Consider the following 14,373-nt stretch of genomic DNA (forward strand, 5'->3'; position numbering starts at 1 on the left):
AAAAAATGTATAAAAAAAAAAATAAAGAAATGAAAAGTAATATATAACGTAAATGGATTTTCATCCTAAAATACTAATTATGAATATATTTTTACATCTTTTAATATGAACTATGCATTTATCTGTTTTTTTTTTTTTTTTTTTTTTAAATTGCGAATAGAAATAAAAAAAGTTGTAATTTATAAGTAGAATTTTTTTTCAATACAAATAAAATAAAATATTATGTAATATTAGTATATTAAAGTTATTGTATTTTTTTTTTTTATCTTCTTTTTATCTCTTTATTAGATAGTTAAAAATTAATAAAAAGATAGCATATATATATATATATATATATATATATATATATATATATATATATATATGTAAATATAAGAAAGAAAAAAAAAAATTATATTAGTTAAAAAAATAAAAAAGTTTAAAATATTTAAATTCATCCCATGAAATTTATAAATATTTTAAATTTTATATGTTTATGCACATTATAAAAAAAATAAAAAATGAAGGAATAAATAAATCAATTATATTTAATTATTTTAAAAAGTATGAATGATAAATTTATTAAAAATTTAAAGAAAAAAAAAGGTAATATTAATATGAGAGATAACAATACATTAAGTTTAAATTGAAAGGAAAACTTATGAACATATATATATGTACACTTATCTATTTTTATTTTATTTATTATTTTATTGTTTTATTATTTATTTATATATTTTTTTTTTTTGTTTTAATAAATACAATATTATTCATCATAATTATAATCATCATTCATTTCATCCTCATCATCTTCATCTTCATCTTCATCATCCTCGTCTTCTTCATCTTCATCTTCATCGTCATCTTCTTCGTCATCTAAATCGTCTTCATCATCTTCATCATCAAGTTTATTTCTATTTCTTAAAAAATTTTTTTGTTTATTTAAATAATTACGTGAATTTAAAGAGGGGTCCAATATACCTTTTTCTTTTTTTTCGCTATCTACCATCATACATTCAGTAGTTAAAATCATACTAGCAATGCTACAACTATTTTTAATAACACTTAAAATAACATTAGTACTATCTATAATTCCATTTTCAACCATATTAACAAATTTATTAGTATTGACATCATAACCAAAGCCATATTTATCTTTTGAATTTAAAATTATTTTAACAACATTTTCTCCATTTACACCTGCATTGTCAGCTATTTGTTTAGTAATAACATCTAAACTACTAACAACTATATTTGCACCTATTTTTTGTAATTCTATTTCTGATTCTAAATTTCCTATTAAATCAAGATATTTTTTATCCTCTTTATTATTATCCATTTGAAATTGTTCTTCAATTTTTTTATATATTTCTTGTATAAAATTTGATTTTATTATTTCTAAAAATGTAACTCCTCCACCTGGTACATAACCAATATCAATGGCACTTTTAACTGCATTGGTAGCATCTTCATATTTAAATTTTCTTTCTTTTTGTTCTGTTTCGGAGTTTCCACCTATTAATATTTTAGCTATTCCACCTGATAATGCAGCTATACGTTCATTTAATTTTTCTTTATCGTATTTTGAAGTTGTTTCTTCATATTCTTTTTTTAAAACTTTTATTCTTTCATCTATTTGACCTTTATATTCTTCTTTCGTAATTAAACTCGTTCTATCTTTTTTAACTATTAAAGTATTAGCACTTCCTAATAGTGATAAATAGTTGTTATCAAAGCTGCTCATATTATTACTTAAGTTGTTCAAGTCTAAACCAACGTCAGCACTTATATATTTACTATTTGTAACAATACATAAATCCTTTAAGTAATCTTTTCTTCTATCTCCAAAAGATGGGGCTCTTATAGGAACCTAAAAAATAAAAGTATATATATATATATATATAATATAAATTTATTATATGTTTATTGTATATATTTCTTCATTTATATAACTGTATGAAAAATGTACCAAAGATTATAATTCTATAATTATAAATTATTCTTTTTCTTATTTTTCTAGATTTTATATATCTCCATTTTTAAAGTATAAAATTACATTAGACATAAAAAAATTTTATACTTTAATAAAAATAGAGAAAATTTGAAAAAACATAACAAATAAACATATTTTTCATTTTACAAAAATCATAAATATTTTTATCAAAGAAATTAATATATATTATTATTTACAAGTTTAAAATTAAAATATGAGAATAGAGATTATTTTATTATATATGTAGAAAATAATATATATTAAAGCTTCTCTTTGATAAATATATTTATATATATAACTACATACCACTTTGATTGCTCCTTTTAATTTGTTTATAATTAATGTTTGTAGTACTTCATTGCTAAAATCATCAGCAATAATACATAAAGGTTGTTTATTTTTAGCAAAAATTTCTAGTATAGGTAAAATTGATTGAATATTATCTATATTCTGATCAGTTATTAAAGTTGAAACATTACTATATTCAATATAATCTTTATTTTCATTATATAATAGATATGGATTAATTATACCTCTATCAAAATTATAGCCTTCAGTAAATTCTAATTTATCATTAATATCAGCATTGTCATCTAATATTATTGCTGCATTTTTCCCTAATTTATCGTAAGCATTTGCAATAATTGTACCCATATGTACATCATTATTACTAGCAATTGTAGCAATATTTAGAATATCTTTATAAGTTTTAATTGGTGTTGATAAGGATTTTATTTTTTCAATTATCATTTTTGAAGCTAATTGTATACCTCTTTGTATAGGTATTGGATTATGATTATTATTAACTTCTTCAATTCCCTTTTTTGTAATTGTTGCTGTCATTAATGCTGTAGAGCTAGTTCCATCTCCTGCTTTATCATTTGATATATTTGTACTTTCTTGCATTAGTTTTACTCCGTTATTTTTTTTTCTATCTTTTAAAGAAATATTTTTTGCTATAGTTACCCCATCATTTATTATTAAGGGGCTTCCATATTCCTTTTCTAATAAAACATTTCTACCTCTTGGACCTAATGTTAATTTCACAACATCTGATACTGTTAATATTCCTTTTAATAATTCATTTCTACATTCATTCCCATAGATTATGTCTTTTCCTTTAACTTTATTTTCGCTCATTTTCATTTTTACATAATTTTCTTTTCTTTTACTTATTATTTTACTATTTATATATTTTAGTCTCTTATTTAAAAATATTCTGTTTTTGTTGAATCCTCTCTTTTTCCTCATACTACTTCCATGTCTCAAACAAATAAAAAAAATTATAATTAAAAACACACTTATTTTTTTCATTTTATCTATACTTTTATATATACATATATAAATATATATTTTTTTTTTATTCCAAATTATAATATTAGGCGCATATACCAACTATGCTTTTTTTTGAAAAATTTTCTTTTCTATATTTTTTTTTTAAATAATAAAAAAATTATATAAATTAACAAAATATATGTAAAAAAAAAAAATAAAAAAAAATATTTATATATATATTTTTTCCATAAAATTAATTAATATTAAAAATATCCAATTTGTTATAATTAAAAATGACAGATTAAAATTTTATGAAATATTAGATGTATTCATAATTTCTTCAGAAATTATTATTAGTATAGATTTATTTTTATTTATTTATTTTTTTTTTATTTATTATTTAAAAATAAATCATAAATATCAAAAATGTATTTCTTATATAAGATTTAGTTTTAAAAAAAATAATGTATGTTTATGGAATTGCTCCTGAACTGAATGTATTCTTTTTTTAAAATTCATAAAGTGCTTTTACATTATTATAGAATTTTTTTTTTTTTAAAGCAAAAATGTATAAGAATCTACTTATGAATATATTTAATGAAAAATATAAAAAAATAAAATAGATAGAGATGTTTCATAAATATTATTTACTTTTATTTTTCTCATCGTAACTGAATTTTGAAAAAGATTAATGCACTTCAGTAATTTATTTCCTTAAGTGCTATTACAATTTTTTTTTTTATTTTTTTTTATTATTTTATTTTGTTACTTTTTTTTTTTTTTTTTAAAGAATTAATTATAATAGGATTAAAATGTAAAATTAAAAAAATTATTCAAAAAATTTAATAGAGAAATTATTTCAAAAATTGTAAACAGAAGAAATAGTATTATCAAAAGTAAAAAAAAAGGAATAAGAAAAAGTATTTAAAAAAATATTTGAATATTGATGAATTGTTAGTTAACAAATATATTTAATAATAATTTTTAATTAGATTTTAAGTATTTTTCTGATTTAATTAAAAAAATACAAATTCATAAGATTTTTAAATATTTAAAGATTCATGTATCTTTTTTTTCAATATAAATAATTTTATTTTTACAAATTATTATATAATTGAAGAATTTATCTGTCTATATAAATATAATAAATTTATATTGAACATCTTATTGTATCACGTCATTTTCCATTTGTATTTTTTTTTTTTTAAATTATATTTAATAAATATATATTAAAATTCTATTTCAAAGTAAAAAGAATAATAAAAGAAGGGAAAAAAAAAATGAAACATATATTTTTACATACATATATTCTATCTTTGTGTTTTATAAATATAAAAAAAAAAAAAAAAAAATTAAAATTAAAAATTTATAGTATTCATAAATGATTTTTTTTTTTTTCTCCCTCTTCATTTTCTACATTTTCCTTTTTTTATAGAATATTTTTTTACTATATTAAATTGAAGAATGGTTGGATTCATGGGTAAAGCTAAAATTCTTTTTTGTCCATTTCGTCGACATTTTTCAACTAAGATGGAGTAAAAAAATAAAAGAAAATCATAAATGAAGAGAAAGAATTTATATATATATATATATATATATATATTTAATTTTTCAATAAAATTTAATAAAAATTGCAATAATACTTATGTTTTTTTTATTAATTTTATTTTATTAAAATTTCAAGGATATATGAACAAAAAAAATTTTTTTTTTTTTAGCTATGATGTTATAGTTATAGGTGGAGGCCCAGGAGGATATGTATGTAGTATTCGTTGTGGTCAACATAAATTAAAAGTATTAAATGTAAATGAAGATAAAAAATTAGGAGGAACATGTTTAAATAGAGGATGTATACCTTCAAAATCTTTATTACATATTGCACATAACTACTATGAAGCAAAAAATAGATTTAAAGAAAGTGGAATACTAATAGATAACATAAATTTAGACATTGATACTATTCATAAACACAAAAGGAAGTGTATGGGGAACTTAGCAGATGGTATATCTTTTTTATATAAAAAAAACAATGTAAATCATATGATTGGTCATGGAAGTTTAATAGATGAAAATACTGTTTTAGTAAAAACTGAAAAAGAAGAAAAAAAAATTACAGCAGAACGTATTGTTATAGCTACAGGTTCGAAACCAATTGAAATTCCATTAAAAAAATTAAACGATAGTGATCTAGATAATATTGATAATGTTAAGGATATTTTAGAATATGATCATGAATTTATACAAAATTCTGATGATATATTAAATTTTAAAAAAGTACCTAAAAAAATGTCTATTGTTGGTGGTGGAGTTATTGGATTAGAGATAGGTTCAGTTTTTTCAAAATTGGGATCAGAAGTTACTATATTTGAGTTTAATGATAGATTGTGTAATTTTCTAGATAGTGATGTTAGCAAAGTTTTACAGAAAACATTAGAAAAAATTAAAATAAAATTTAAATTTAATACCTCCATAATAGGTGCTAACATAAAAAACAATGAAGCTATTTTGTTTTCGAAGAATAATAAAACAAATGAAATAAAAAAAGTGAAATCAGAACTTGTACTTATATGTGTTGGAAGAAAGGCAAATTTAGAGGATTTAAATTTGCATAATTTAAGTATTGAATTAAATAAAAATAAAAAAATACAGGTGGATGAATATTTTAATGTAACCCCATTATCTACTATCAAAGCTATTGGAGATGTTATAGATGGTCCTATGTTAGCTCACAAAGCTGAAGAAGAAGGTTATATAGTAGCTAATATGTTATTTTCTGAGTTAAAAAAAAATAAAAAAAAGAAAAGTCATATTAACTATGATTTAGTTCCAAGTGTAATATATACTCATCCAGAAGTGGCTAGTGTTGGATATAATGAAGAAAAATGTAAAAAGTTAAATATCAATTTTAAATCTGTTACTTTTCCTTTTGCTGCTAATAGTAGGGCAAGAACCATAGATGATTATGATGGTTTAATTAAATTAATTGTAGAAAAAGATACAAACAAAATATTGGGATCACAAATAATAGGAAATAATGCAAGTGATTTAATTTTACCAATATCAATTTATGCAAGTAATAATGGATCATCTAAAAGCTTAAGTAAAATTATTTATCCTCACCCTACGTTTTCAGAAGTGATTAAAGAAGTTGCATTACAATCTTTTGACAAGCCTATACATATGTGAAAATAAATTAATATATTAAAAAAAAAAGAAAAAAAAAAATGAGTATCTTAAAATTATTTTATTTTAATAGTTTATTCTTGTTTCCATTTTTCCTTTTCTTTGCTTTTGTTTTTTTTCTCATTTCTGTTTTTTTTAGTTATTTCTTATTACATCTGAAATAAATAGTTAAAGAATTATTAATGAATAATAATTTTTTAAACATACATAATTCTTATTTATTTAAAATTTTAATTGAGTTAATAAAAATGAAAATATCCCTAAACACTAAGAAAAAAAATATAAACATCTAACTTCTTTAAGAAATTTTTAGATATTATAATTTCAGATTATTATTACTTAAAAATACATTGAGCAACTTATAATTCAATTAAAAAAAAAAACAATAAAACAAGTAAAATAAAAGGAAATTTGTGGAGAAATATATTAAAACTTCATCTATGATTTAAAAAAAAAAAAAAAAAAATTATTTGTTTTTTTACATAACCAACTTGAAGATATATATCTTCTTTTAAAGTAATTAATGCACATTAATTTATTATAACGAGATACTAAATTCTACATTTCAAAAATAACAATAATTTTAAGTAATATATTTTTTATAGATTAAATAATTATTTAAAACACTTTTATTATGTTTTAAATCACCATCATTATAATTTTTAAAAAAAATAAAAAATAAAATAACGAATTATCCAAAAAAAAAATAAATAAAATAAAATATGGAATAAAAGAGAATAAAGAAAAAAAGAAAAAAGTAGAATAAAAGAGAAAAGAAAATTAAATAATAATAAAATATATAAATACATGTACAGAATATTCAATTATATATTACTTTAAATTTTTACGTTAAGTGTAATTTAATACTGAAATTATTTTTGAGTATTTACCTTAAAATTTTATAAATTACTAAATTGTGTAATTGATATTGAACATTATTATTTTCAATTCTTTTTATCTAATAATTTTTTATTTGAACTTGGAATTATTTAAACTAAGTAAATATATTAATTTTTTTTTTTTTTTTATAATATTAAAGAGCAAAAATACTAAAATGGTTCAACAAAAATTAAAAGTAATAGATGAAAATGATTTAAAAAATTTAAAAAATGAATCAAAATGTTGTATTATAATAAATGATTTAGTTTATGATGTTAGTTCATTTTACGAGCATCCTGGTGGCTTTGATCTTTTTAAAGAGTATGAAGGTTAAAATGTGTACATTCTATTAGTTTTTAAATTTATTTTATATATATAAAAGTAGGAGAGTTTTTTTTATAGTCATTTGTATTTTATATTCTTTTAACTATCTTATTAATGTGTTATTATTTTGCACTACATTACTTATTTATATTATTTTATTTTTTTTATTAAATGATTATTTCTTTCTTTAAAAAGGGATTGATGCAACATCATCTTTTAATGAAATTGGTCATTCTACAAATGCAAAAAAATTGATGAAAAGTTATTTAATTGGTGTGAAAAAAGATACAGAAACATATAAAAAAAAAGAAGAAACAAAAATTGTTGAAGATAAAACAGAGTATATTAATGTTTCTGAAGAAGAAATAGAGGAAGAAGAAGATGTAAAAATAAATAAACCTACAAATGTTAGAATTAAATATATAAAATAAACAAAAAGTTTTAAATATATATAATAAAAAAAGTTTACATAAATTAATAAAAATTAAAAAAAAAAAAAAAAAAGTTACACCAAATATCATGAGAAAATAAAAATAATGTTGATTATATATATATATGAACAAAAAAAAAAAAATTAAAATTTAAAAAATTAAATTTTCTTAACTCTTTTGTATTATAATATCTTAATGTTGTATATTTTTATATTTATATTTGTATTTTAATTTTTTTTTTATCTCAATTTTCATTTAGGTTCCTGAAGAAAAATCCAATTATGCTGTTGTTGCTTTAATAATTGTATTGTTTAGTATTTTCTATTATTTTATGTTTATTAAAAAATAATTTACAGTTTATTTTATTTTACTTTTTTAAAAATTTTTTTAACAAAAACAAATTGTAGTTTTCTTAATATGCATTGATAAAAAAATGATTTAAAATTTTTTGAAAAATATAAAATTAAACAATTTCTAAAAATATATTAGCATAGGAGATAAAAATATTACTCATTTATAAATATTATATCCCTTCTTATTAATTTTTTTTTTTTTTAATATCCTATTAATACTTAATCCCTTTTAATTTATCTGAAATAATATTTTTTCTTTTAGTCATTTTTACTTTAGATACTTTTTATCAAATATACTATTTTTTGTTATTAAATGATTTTTCAGGAATTTTTTTTTTGCTTTGATATTTTTCTTATATTTTTCATTTAATAGTATATATTTTTTTAATTTTTTATCTTCATAAGGATCACTTATAATATCTATAAAAATGTTTTTCTTTTTATATTCTTCTTTTTGTCTTATTTTATCATTTTTAATTTCTCTTAACTGTTTTCTTAAATTACTGTTACAAATAAAATCGTTTTGTAGCATATTATTTCTTTTATAATTTTCTTTTATAACATTGTTTATATCTTCATCACTAGATAAAAAATCGAGATGTTCTTGCTTATCTTCTTTTTCTTGATTTTTTTCTTGTAAAAAATTAATTTCTTTATTTTCTTCAGTTTCACATTTTTTTTCTTTTTCTAAGCTATCTTCTTCACTTCCAATTAATATATTATTTTCTTCTTTGCTATGATATAATAATACATTTTTATTTTGTAAAGCTTTTTTTTCTAGGAGCATAAAAGGATTAACCCTTTTTTTTTTAATATCATTTAAATCTATTGTATTAATATTATTTTTTCCTTTTTGAGTTAAAATATTTTTATAATTTTCATTTTTTTTTCTAGCACCTTCAATAATATCGTAAGAACAATTTTTTGGATTTGTTTCTATAATTATTTTATTAAAGCAATATTTACAAAAAATAGAAAAAGAATAAAAGCACGTGCTTATGTAGTAACCAGCTTTTCTTCTTTCACTATTAAATCTTTCTCCTTTGTAAATATAAGTATCACATTTTGTACATATTATAGTGTAGGGTATTTCAAATTTTATTTCGCAATAATCTTTTTTATTTTGCTTTTTTATTTCTTTTTCTTTTTTCTTTTTTGATTTTTCGTCCTCAACACTTCCATAATAAAAGTTATCAGCTCTTGATGCCTTTAAAGATAACATGGAAAAATAAAAAAAATTTGAAAAAAAAACAAAAAAAAAATTAAAAAAAGAAATACATTTATATAATGAAATTATTTAATTACATATTTTAAAAAATGTTAAGTAATAAGATATATTTTTTTTTAAAAAAAATTTTAAAAAAAATTTACATCTCGAAAATAATAAAAAAATTATATGTATAAATATATCTTCAAGAATTTAAAAAAAGTACAAAAAAGAAAAAAAAAAAAAGAATATATTTTATAATATTTAATAAATTATACTTTTTTTCTTTATTCAAATTAAAATATTAACTTTTGTTCTATATTTAAAGAAATTCCATTTAAAAATACAAAAATGTGTAATAATTTGAATTTTTTTTTCTTTTTTATTATTGAACAAAAGATATTTATTTAAAAATTATAATTTTCTTTATGAAAAATAATTTTTTATAGTTTTTTTTTTTATATGATAATTTTATTATTTTATAATTTTTTAATGGGGTACATGGTTTCATTTAAAGAGTTTAAACTTATATTACTTGTTATGCTCTTTTGCTCTTATTATTTTAACGTATATTACTTATATTTGTTTATAGAATAAATATTTTTTTGATGATAAACTATTTTTTGTTTAAATTTACTGATTTTGTATATTCCCTTTTTGATTACAATTATATGTATTATTATAATTTATGAAATTAAGAGGTTTCTAATATTGGAAAATGTTACATAAAAAATGAAAAATAAAGGAGTTTTAAAGGAGTTAAACATATTTTAAATAATATGGATTAAAAAAACAAAAAGATAAACATGAGAAAAGTAATATATTTTTTTTTTTTTTTTTTTGTGTGTGCGTGTTTTTTTTTTTTAAATATCAATAAAAAAATTAATATGATTCTGTTATAGAAATATTTTGCTATTCACATATTTATACGTAGAAAGGTTTTTGAAAGAGAGAATAAGAAATTATTTAAATATTAAAATACTAGTTTCTTTTTTGACCATTGAATATTTATTATATAAGAATTATTTATATAATAATTTTTTTTTTTTTTTACTATGCTAAAATAGAAGTTTCAATATAATGTTTCTATTTTACAAATTAAAATAATATATATATTGTAAAATATAATAAACTAATATACAATATATATGAAAAAAAAAAAAAAAAAATAACATTTTTAAATACTTCCACCTTTTAACAAACACAAAGGTGCTATTATTGCTACGAAAAAATTATATAACATTGTTTTTATAAATAAATTATTATTAAAAATGAGAAAAAAAAGAAAAAAAATTATGTTTTAAGTTAAAAATACATAAAATATAATTAAAATTAACAATTTTAAACAAATAATAAAAAAAAAAGAGAATAGAAAAAATAAATCAGTGATATAATAATACATAAAGTTATCTTTTTTTAATAATATTTGATAAAGTAAAAAATAGTAGAAACTTAAAATATCTTTTTTTAAAAAAGATGAAATTAATATTACAAATATGGAACTAAAAAAAAAAAAAAGCAAAGGAAATACGAAAAAAATAACGAATAAAAAAAAAAAAAAACATACACAAAAAAAAGGATTGATTAAAAAAAATTAATGAAAGTTATATATATATGTCCGATTTATCAGGTAATTTTTGGTTATTTAAAGAGCGGTTTAATTTATGATTAGACAAAAGTATATTAATTACATAATCTCTATACAAATTATCAATATCGAAATATTTATTAAAATATTTATATTTATAATATTGAATAGAATAGAAAACTAAATAATTACATCTCCATAATGATCTTGAAATTTTTCTTATATATTTAATGAACTGTTTATTTCCCTTTTTATTATTATATACATAAATAACAATATGAAGAACTTTATTTTTTTTTGGAGTGAAATTACTTCTATTTAATTCATTAATTATTTTTGAATACATCTGATTAACAAATTTTATTTCCTCTTCGTCATTAAACTTAAAATAAATACTTCCAATTCTTTTCCTTCTTCTTCTCATCATTCCTTGAAAATTAAATAAATTTTGTTTTAAAAATGCTTCTAAAAAGGTTAGAGCAGATAAAAGATGAGATAGGCATAAATCTAATATACAAAATGTTTTTAAATTTTGATTTTTTATCAATAACAATAACCATAAGAATGGGCTACTTAAACTATAATTAAATAATGAAAAATGTTCTAAATTTAAATTATTCAATAAACAAATAATGTTTCTTCTTCCTTTTTTTTCTTCATTTTCAATTATATTTTTAAATAAATATAAAATTTCTATACTAACATTCTTTTTATATTTATAATTTTCTATAAGCCATATATATCCTCCCCTTTTTAACTTTTTAATTTTCTTTTTATTATTTTCAATTAATTGTCCTTGTACATATCTTTTTGTGATCTTATTATCATAATTATTAGTAGAATTAGACATAAGTTCAGCATCTGAATCGTTTTTTATATAACTTCCATCAGCGTAATATACCGGATTGCTAAAATTATTTATATAAATTTTGTCTTTATAAGTTGGTGTAAAGAATATTTTTTTTTCATTATTTTTAATATTTAATTGGTAATAATTTATTGCTTCTTGCTCATATTTTTTTTGAAAATTAGATGATATAATATTATTTTCTATTAAATTAATATCAATTTCTTTTATTGCCTCATAAACTTTTAAATTATTTTGAATAAGTTCTCTTGTATTTGTATCAGTAATATTTTTGTTTTTTTTCAGATTTATGTATCTTGTAAAAACTTCTTTCCCTATTCCATACAAAAATATAGATAAGAGCATATGATAAAAATAAAAAAAGTAATCATAGCAATAAATATTTAAAGTTTTTAATGAAGGAGTGTTTATTGAAATAAACATTTCTATAAAATCATAACTCTGTATACCAGAGAAATTTAATATTTTTAAAAATTGTAAGCTGTTTATGTAATTATTTAAATGCACTTTTTGTTTATAATTTTTTATTTTTTCAAAGCATTTTTTATTACAGTTGTATACAATATTCAAATGTTCACATAATATATGTAATTTATCCTTATTTATTAAATTTAGCATTCTTTTTTTATCATTTTTTTTTAAATGTTCATTTATATTTAATTCATAATTTGATAATTTCACGCTTCCATCACTATTATTATCATTATTATCATCATTTTCCTTATTTTTATCATTTATTTTTGATATCATGCCCAAATGTTCTTTTTGCTTTTTTTTATATGTTTTAATATTCCCATATTTTAACGAAAAAAAAGGCTTCATTTTATTTGTTTTGTAAATTTTCAATTTTTCTTCATTATCATTTTTTTTTTTTTTTTTTTTTTCTTCTTTTTCACTTACTTCTTTTTCTTTTTCTTTTTCTTTTTCTTTTTCTTCTTCTTTTTCTTCTTCTTTTTCTTCTTCTTCTTCTTCTTCTTCTTCTTCTTCTTCTTCTTCTTCTTCTTCTTCATTTTCTTCATTTTTTTTATCTTTTCCTGTTTTCAATTCAATATCATCTTTTACATTGTCTTTTTTTATTTTTTCGTCCACACAAAAAATTTTCTCTATATTTTCACTTGAAGCATCCTCTTCAGTATCAGTAAATGAAAATGAATAATTTTCACATACATTTTTTTTTTTTTTTTTCTTCTGTAAGATTAAATTCTGAATTTCTTTTAAATCATTCTTTGTTATGTAATTAAAAGACAAGTTATTTAATAATATTTCTTTTGCAAAAAAGTCGAAAATTATACTATAACTAGAATAAATAAAAAGAGGACAATTTATGTCATTTAATCCATGAATATAAAGTTCTTCTAATGATTTTGAATGGGCAAGAAGTAGTAAACTAATATCATAATAATTCGCATTTCTTAAAAATTCTCCTTTTAATGTTATCTTTTTTAAAAATCCTTTTTCATTTTCAACCAGCTGTTTTTTATTTATTCCGAAATTCAAATTTTTCTTAACTGCAAAGAGAGTAAAATTAAATAAAAATATTATGAAAAAATATTAAAACTAAACATTACACAAACAAAATAAAAAACAAAAAAAAAAAAAAATAAAGAGTATCTAACTATTTAAAAAATTATATATTTTTTCTTTTTATTTATAATAATATCAATATATATTTAAATGAATAAAAGAAAAAAAAATTCTCTTCATAAAATACACAAATATCTATAGTAGTTTAATTATATGAATGCATATATTTTAATTAAAAAAGAAACTGTATCTAAAAATATTTTAATAATACATAAAATTTCTTTTTCTTTTTCCATCATAAAGCTTAATTCTATTTACCGTAGTATGGATTATCATAAATATTTTTTTCATCTTTTAAAATGGATAAAAAGAAACTACTGAATTTATGTGATTTTACAAATTTTACAAATTTAATGTAATTATTTAAACTAATACATGTATTTAAACTATAAGCTTTTTCTCCATTTAAATATTCATAAAACTGTTTACTGACTGTTTTAAGTTTTAGTGTTTCATTTAATGTTAAATATTTTATTATGTTAAAAAAAACGTCGTTAGAAAAATTGATGAGAGATAAACTATTTTCATTAGTCATTATATCTTAAAATATTTGAAAAAAACAAAAAAAAAAACAAAAAAAAAAAAAAAAAAACAAAAAAAAAAGAGAAATAAAATAGAGAAAAAATATTTTTACAAAAAAAATAAATACATTAAAAAAAAGTGTAGTAAAATATTTTTAAAAGAAATTTTTTTTTTAATTTTCAAGTGT

The 14,373-nt window shown here is 18.1% G+C and overlaps 5 protein-coding genes across 5 annotated transcripts; 2 read left to right on the forward strand and 3 right to left on the reverse strand.

The window, feature by feature from the left end:
- Positions 1 to 745: 745 nt before the first annotated feature.
- Positions 746 to 3,286, reverse strand: CPN60 (60 kDa chaperonin, putative; the record flags this gene model as incomplete). The annotated part of the gene is made up of 2 exons (XM_028679568.1): positions 746 to 1,849; positions 2,279 to 3,286. The coding sequence occupies 2 exons, from the start codon at positions 3,284 to 3,286 to the stop codon at positions 746 to 748; spliced, it is 2,112 nt and encodes a 703-aa protein (XP_028535268.1).
- A 1,437-nt stretch (positions 3,287 to 4,723) lies between these two features.
- LPD1 (dihydrolipoyl dehydrogenase, mitochondrial, putative) lies at positions 4,724 to 6,433 on the forward strand (the record flags this gene model as incomplete). Its single annotated transcript, XM_028679569.1, has 2 exons — positions 4,724 to 4,782; positions 4,966 to 6,433. 2 exons carry the CDS (start codon positions 4,724 to 4,726, stop codon positions 6,431 to 6,433), a joined length of 1,527 nt encoding a protein of 508 aa, XP_028535269.1.
- A 1,051-nt stretch (positions 6,434 to 7,484) lies between these two features.
- On the forward strand, positions 7,485 to 8,413 carry PRELSG_1448400 (cytochrome b5, putative; the record flags this gene model as incomplete). Its single annotated transcript, XM_028679570.1, has 3 exons — positions 7,485 to 7,638; positions 7,829 to 8,040; positions 8,324 to 8,413. 3 exons carry the CDS (start codon positions 7,485 to 7,487, stop codon positions 8,411 to 8,413), a joined length of 456 nt encoding a protein of 151 aa, XP_028535270.1.
- A 272-nt stretch (positions 8,414 to 8,685) lies between these two features.
- Positions 8,686 to 9,639, reverse strand: PRELSG_1448500 (conserved Plasmodium protein, unknown function; the record flags this gene model as incomplete). The annotated part of the gene is made up of 1 exon (XM_028679571.1): positions 8,686 to 9,639. The coding sequence occupies one exon, from the start codon at positions 9,637 to 9,639 to the stop codon at positions 8,686 to 8,688; it is 954 nt and encodes a 317-aa protein (XP_028535271.1).
- Positions 9,640 to 11,228: 1,589 nt separating this feature from the next.
- PRELSG_1448600 (CG2-related protein, putative) lies at positions 11,229 to 14,199 on the reverse strand (the record flags this gene model as incomplete). The annotated part of the gene is made up of 2 exons (XM_028679572.1): positions 11,229 to 13,588; positions 13,923 to 14,199. The coding sequence occupies 2 exons, from the start codon at positions 14,197 to 14,199 to the stop codon at positions 11,229 to 11,231; spliced, it is 2,637 nt and encodes an 878-aa protein (XP_028535272.1).
- Positions 14,200 to 14,373: the final 174 nt, after the last annotated feature.

This window comes from Plasmodium relictum (genome assembly GCF_900005765.1).
Source record: "Plasmodium relictum strain SGS1 genome assembly, chromosome: 14".
Classification (NCBI taxonomy): domain Eukaryota; phylum Apicomplexa; class Aconoidasida; order Haemosporida; family Plasmodiidae; genus Plasmodium; species Plasmodium relictum.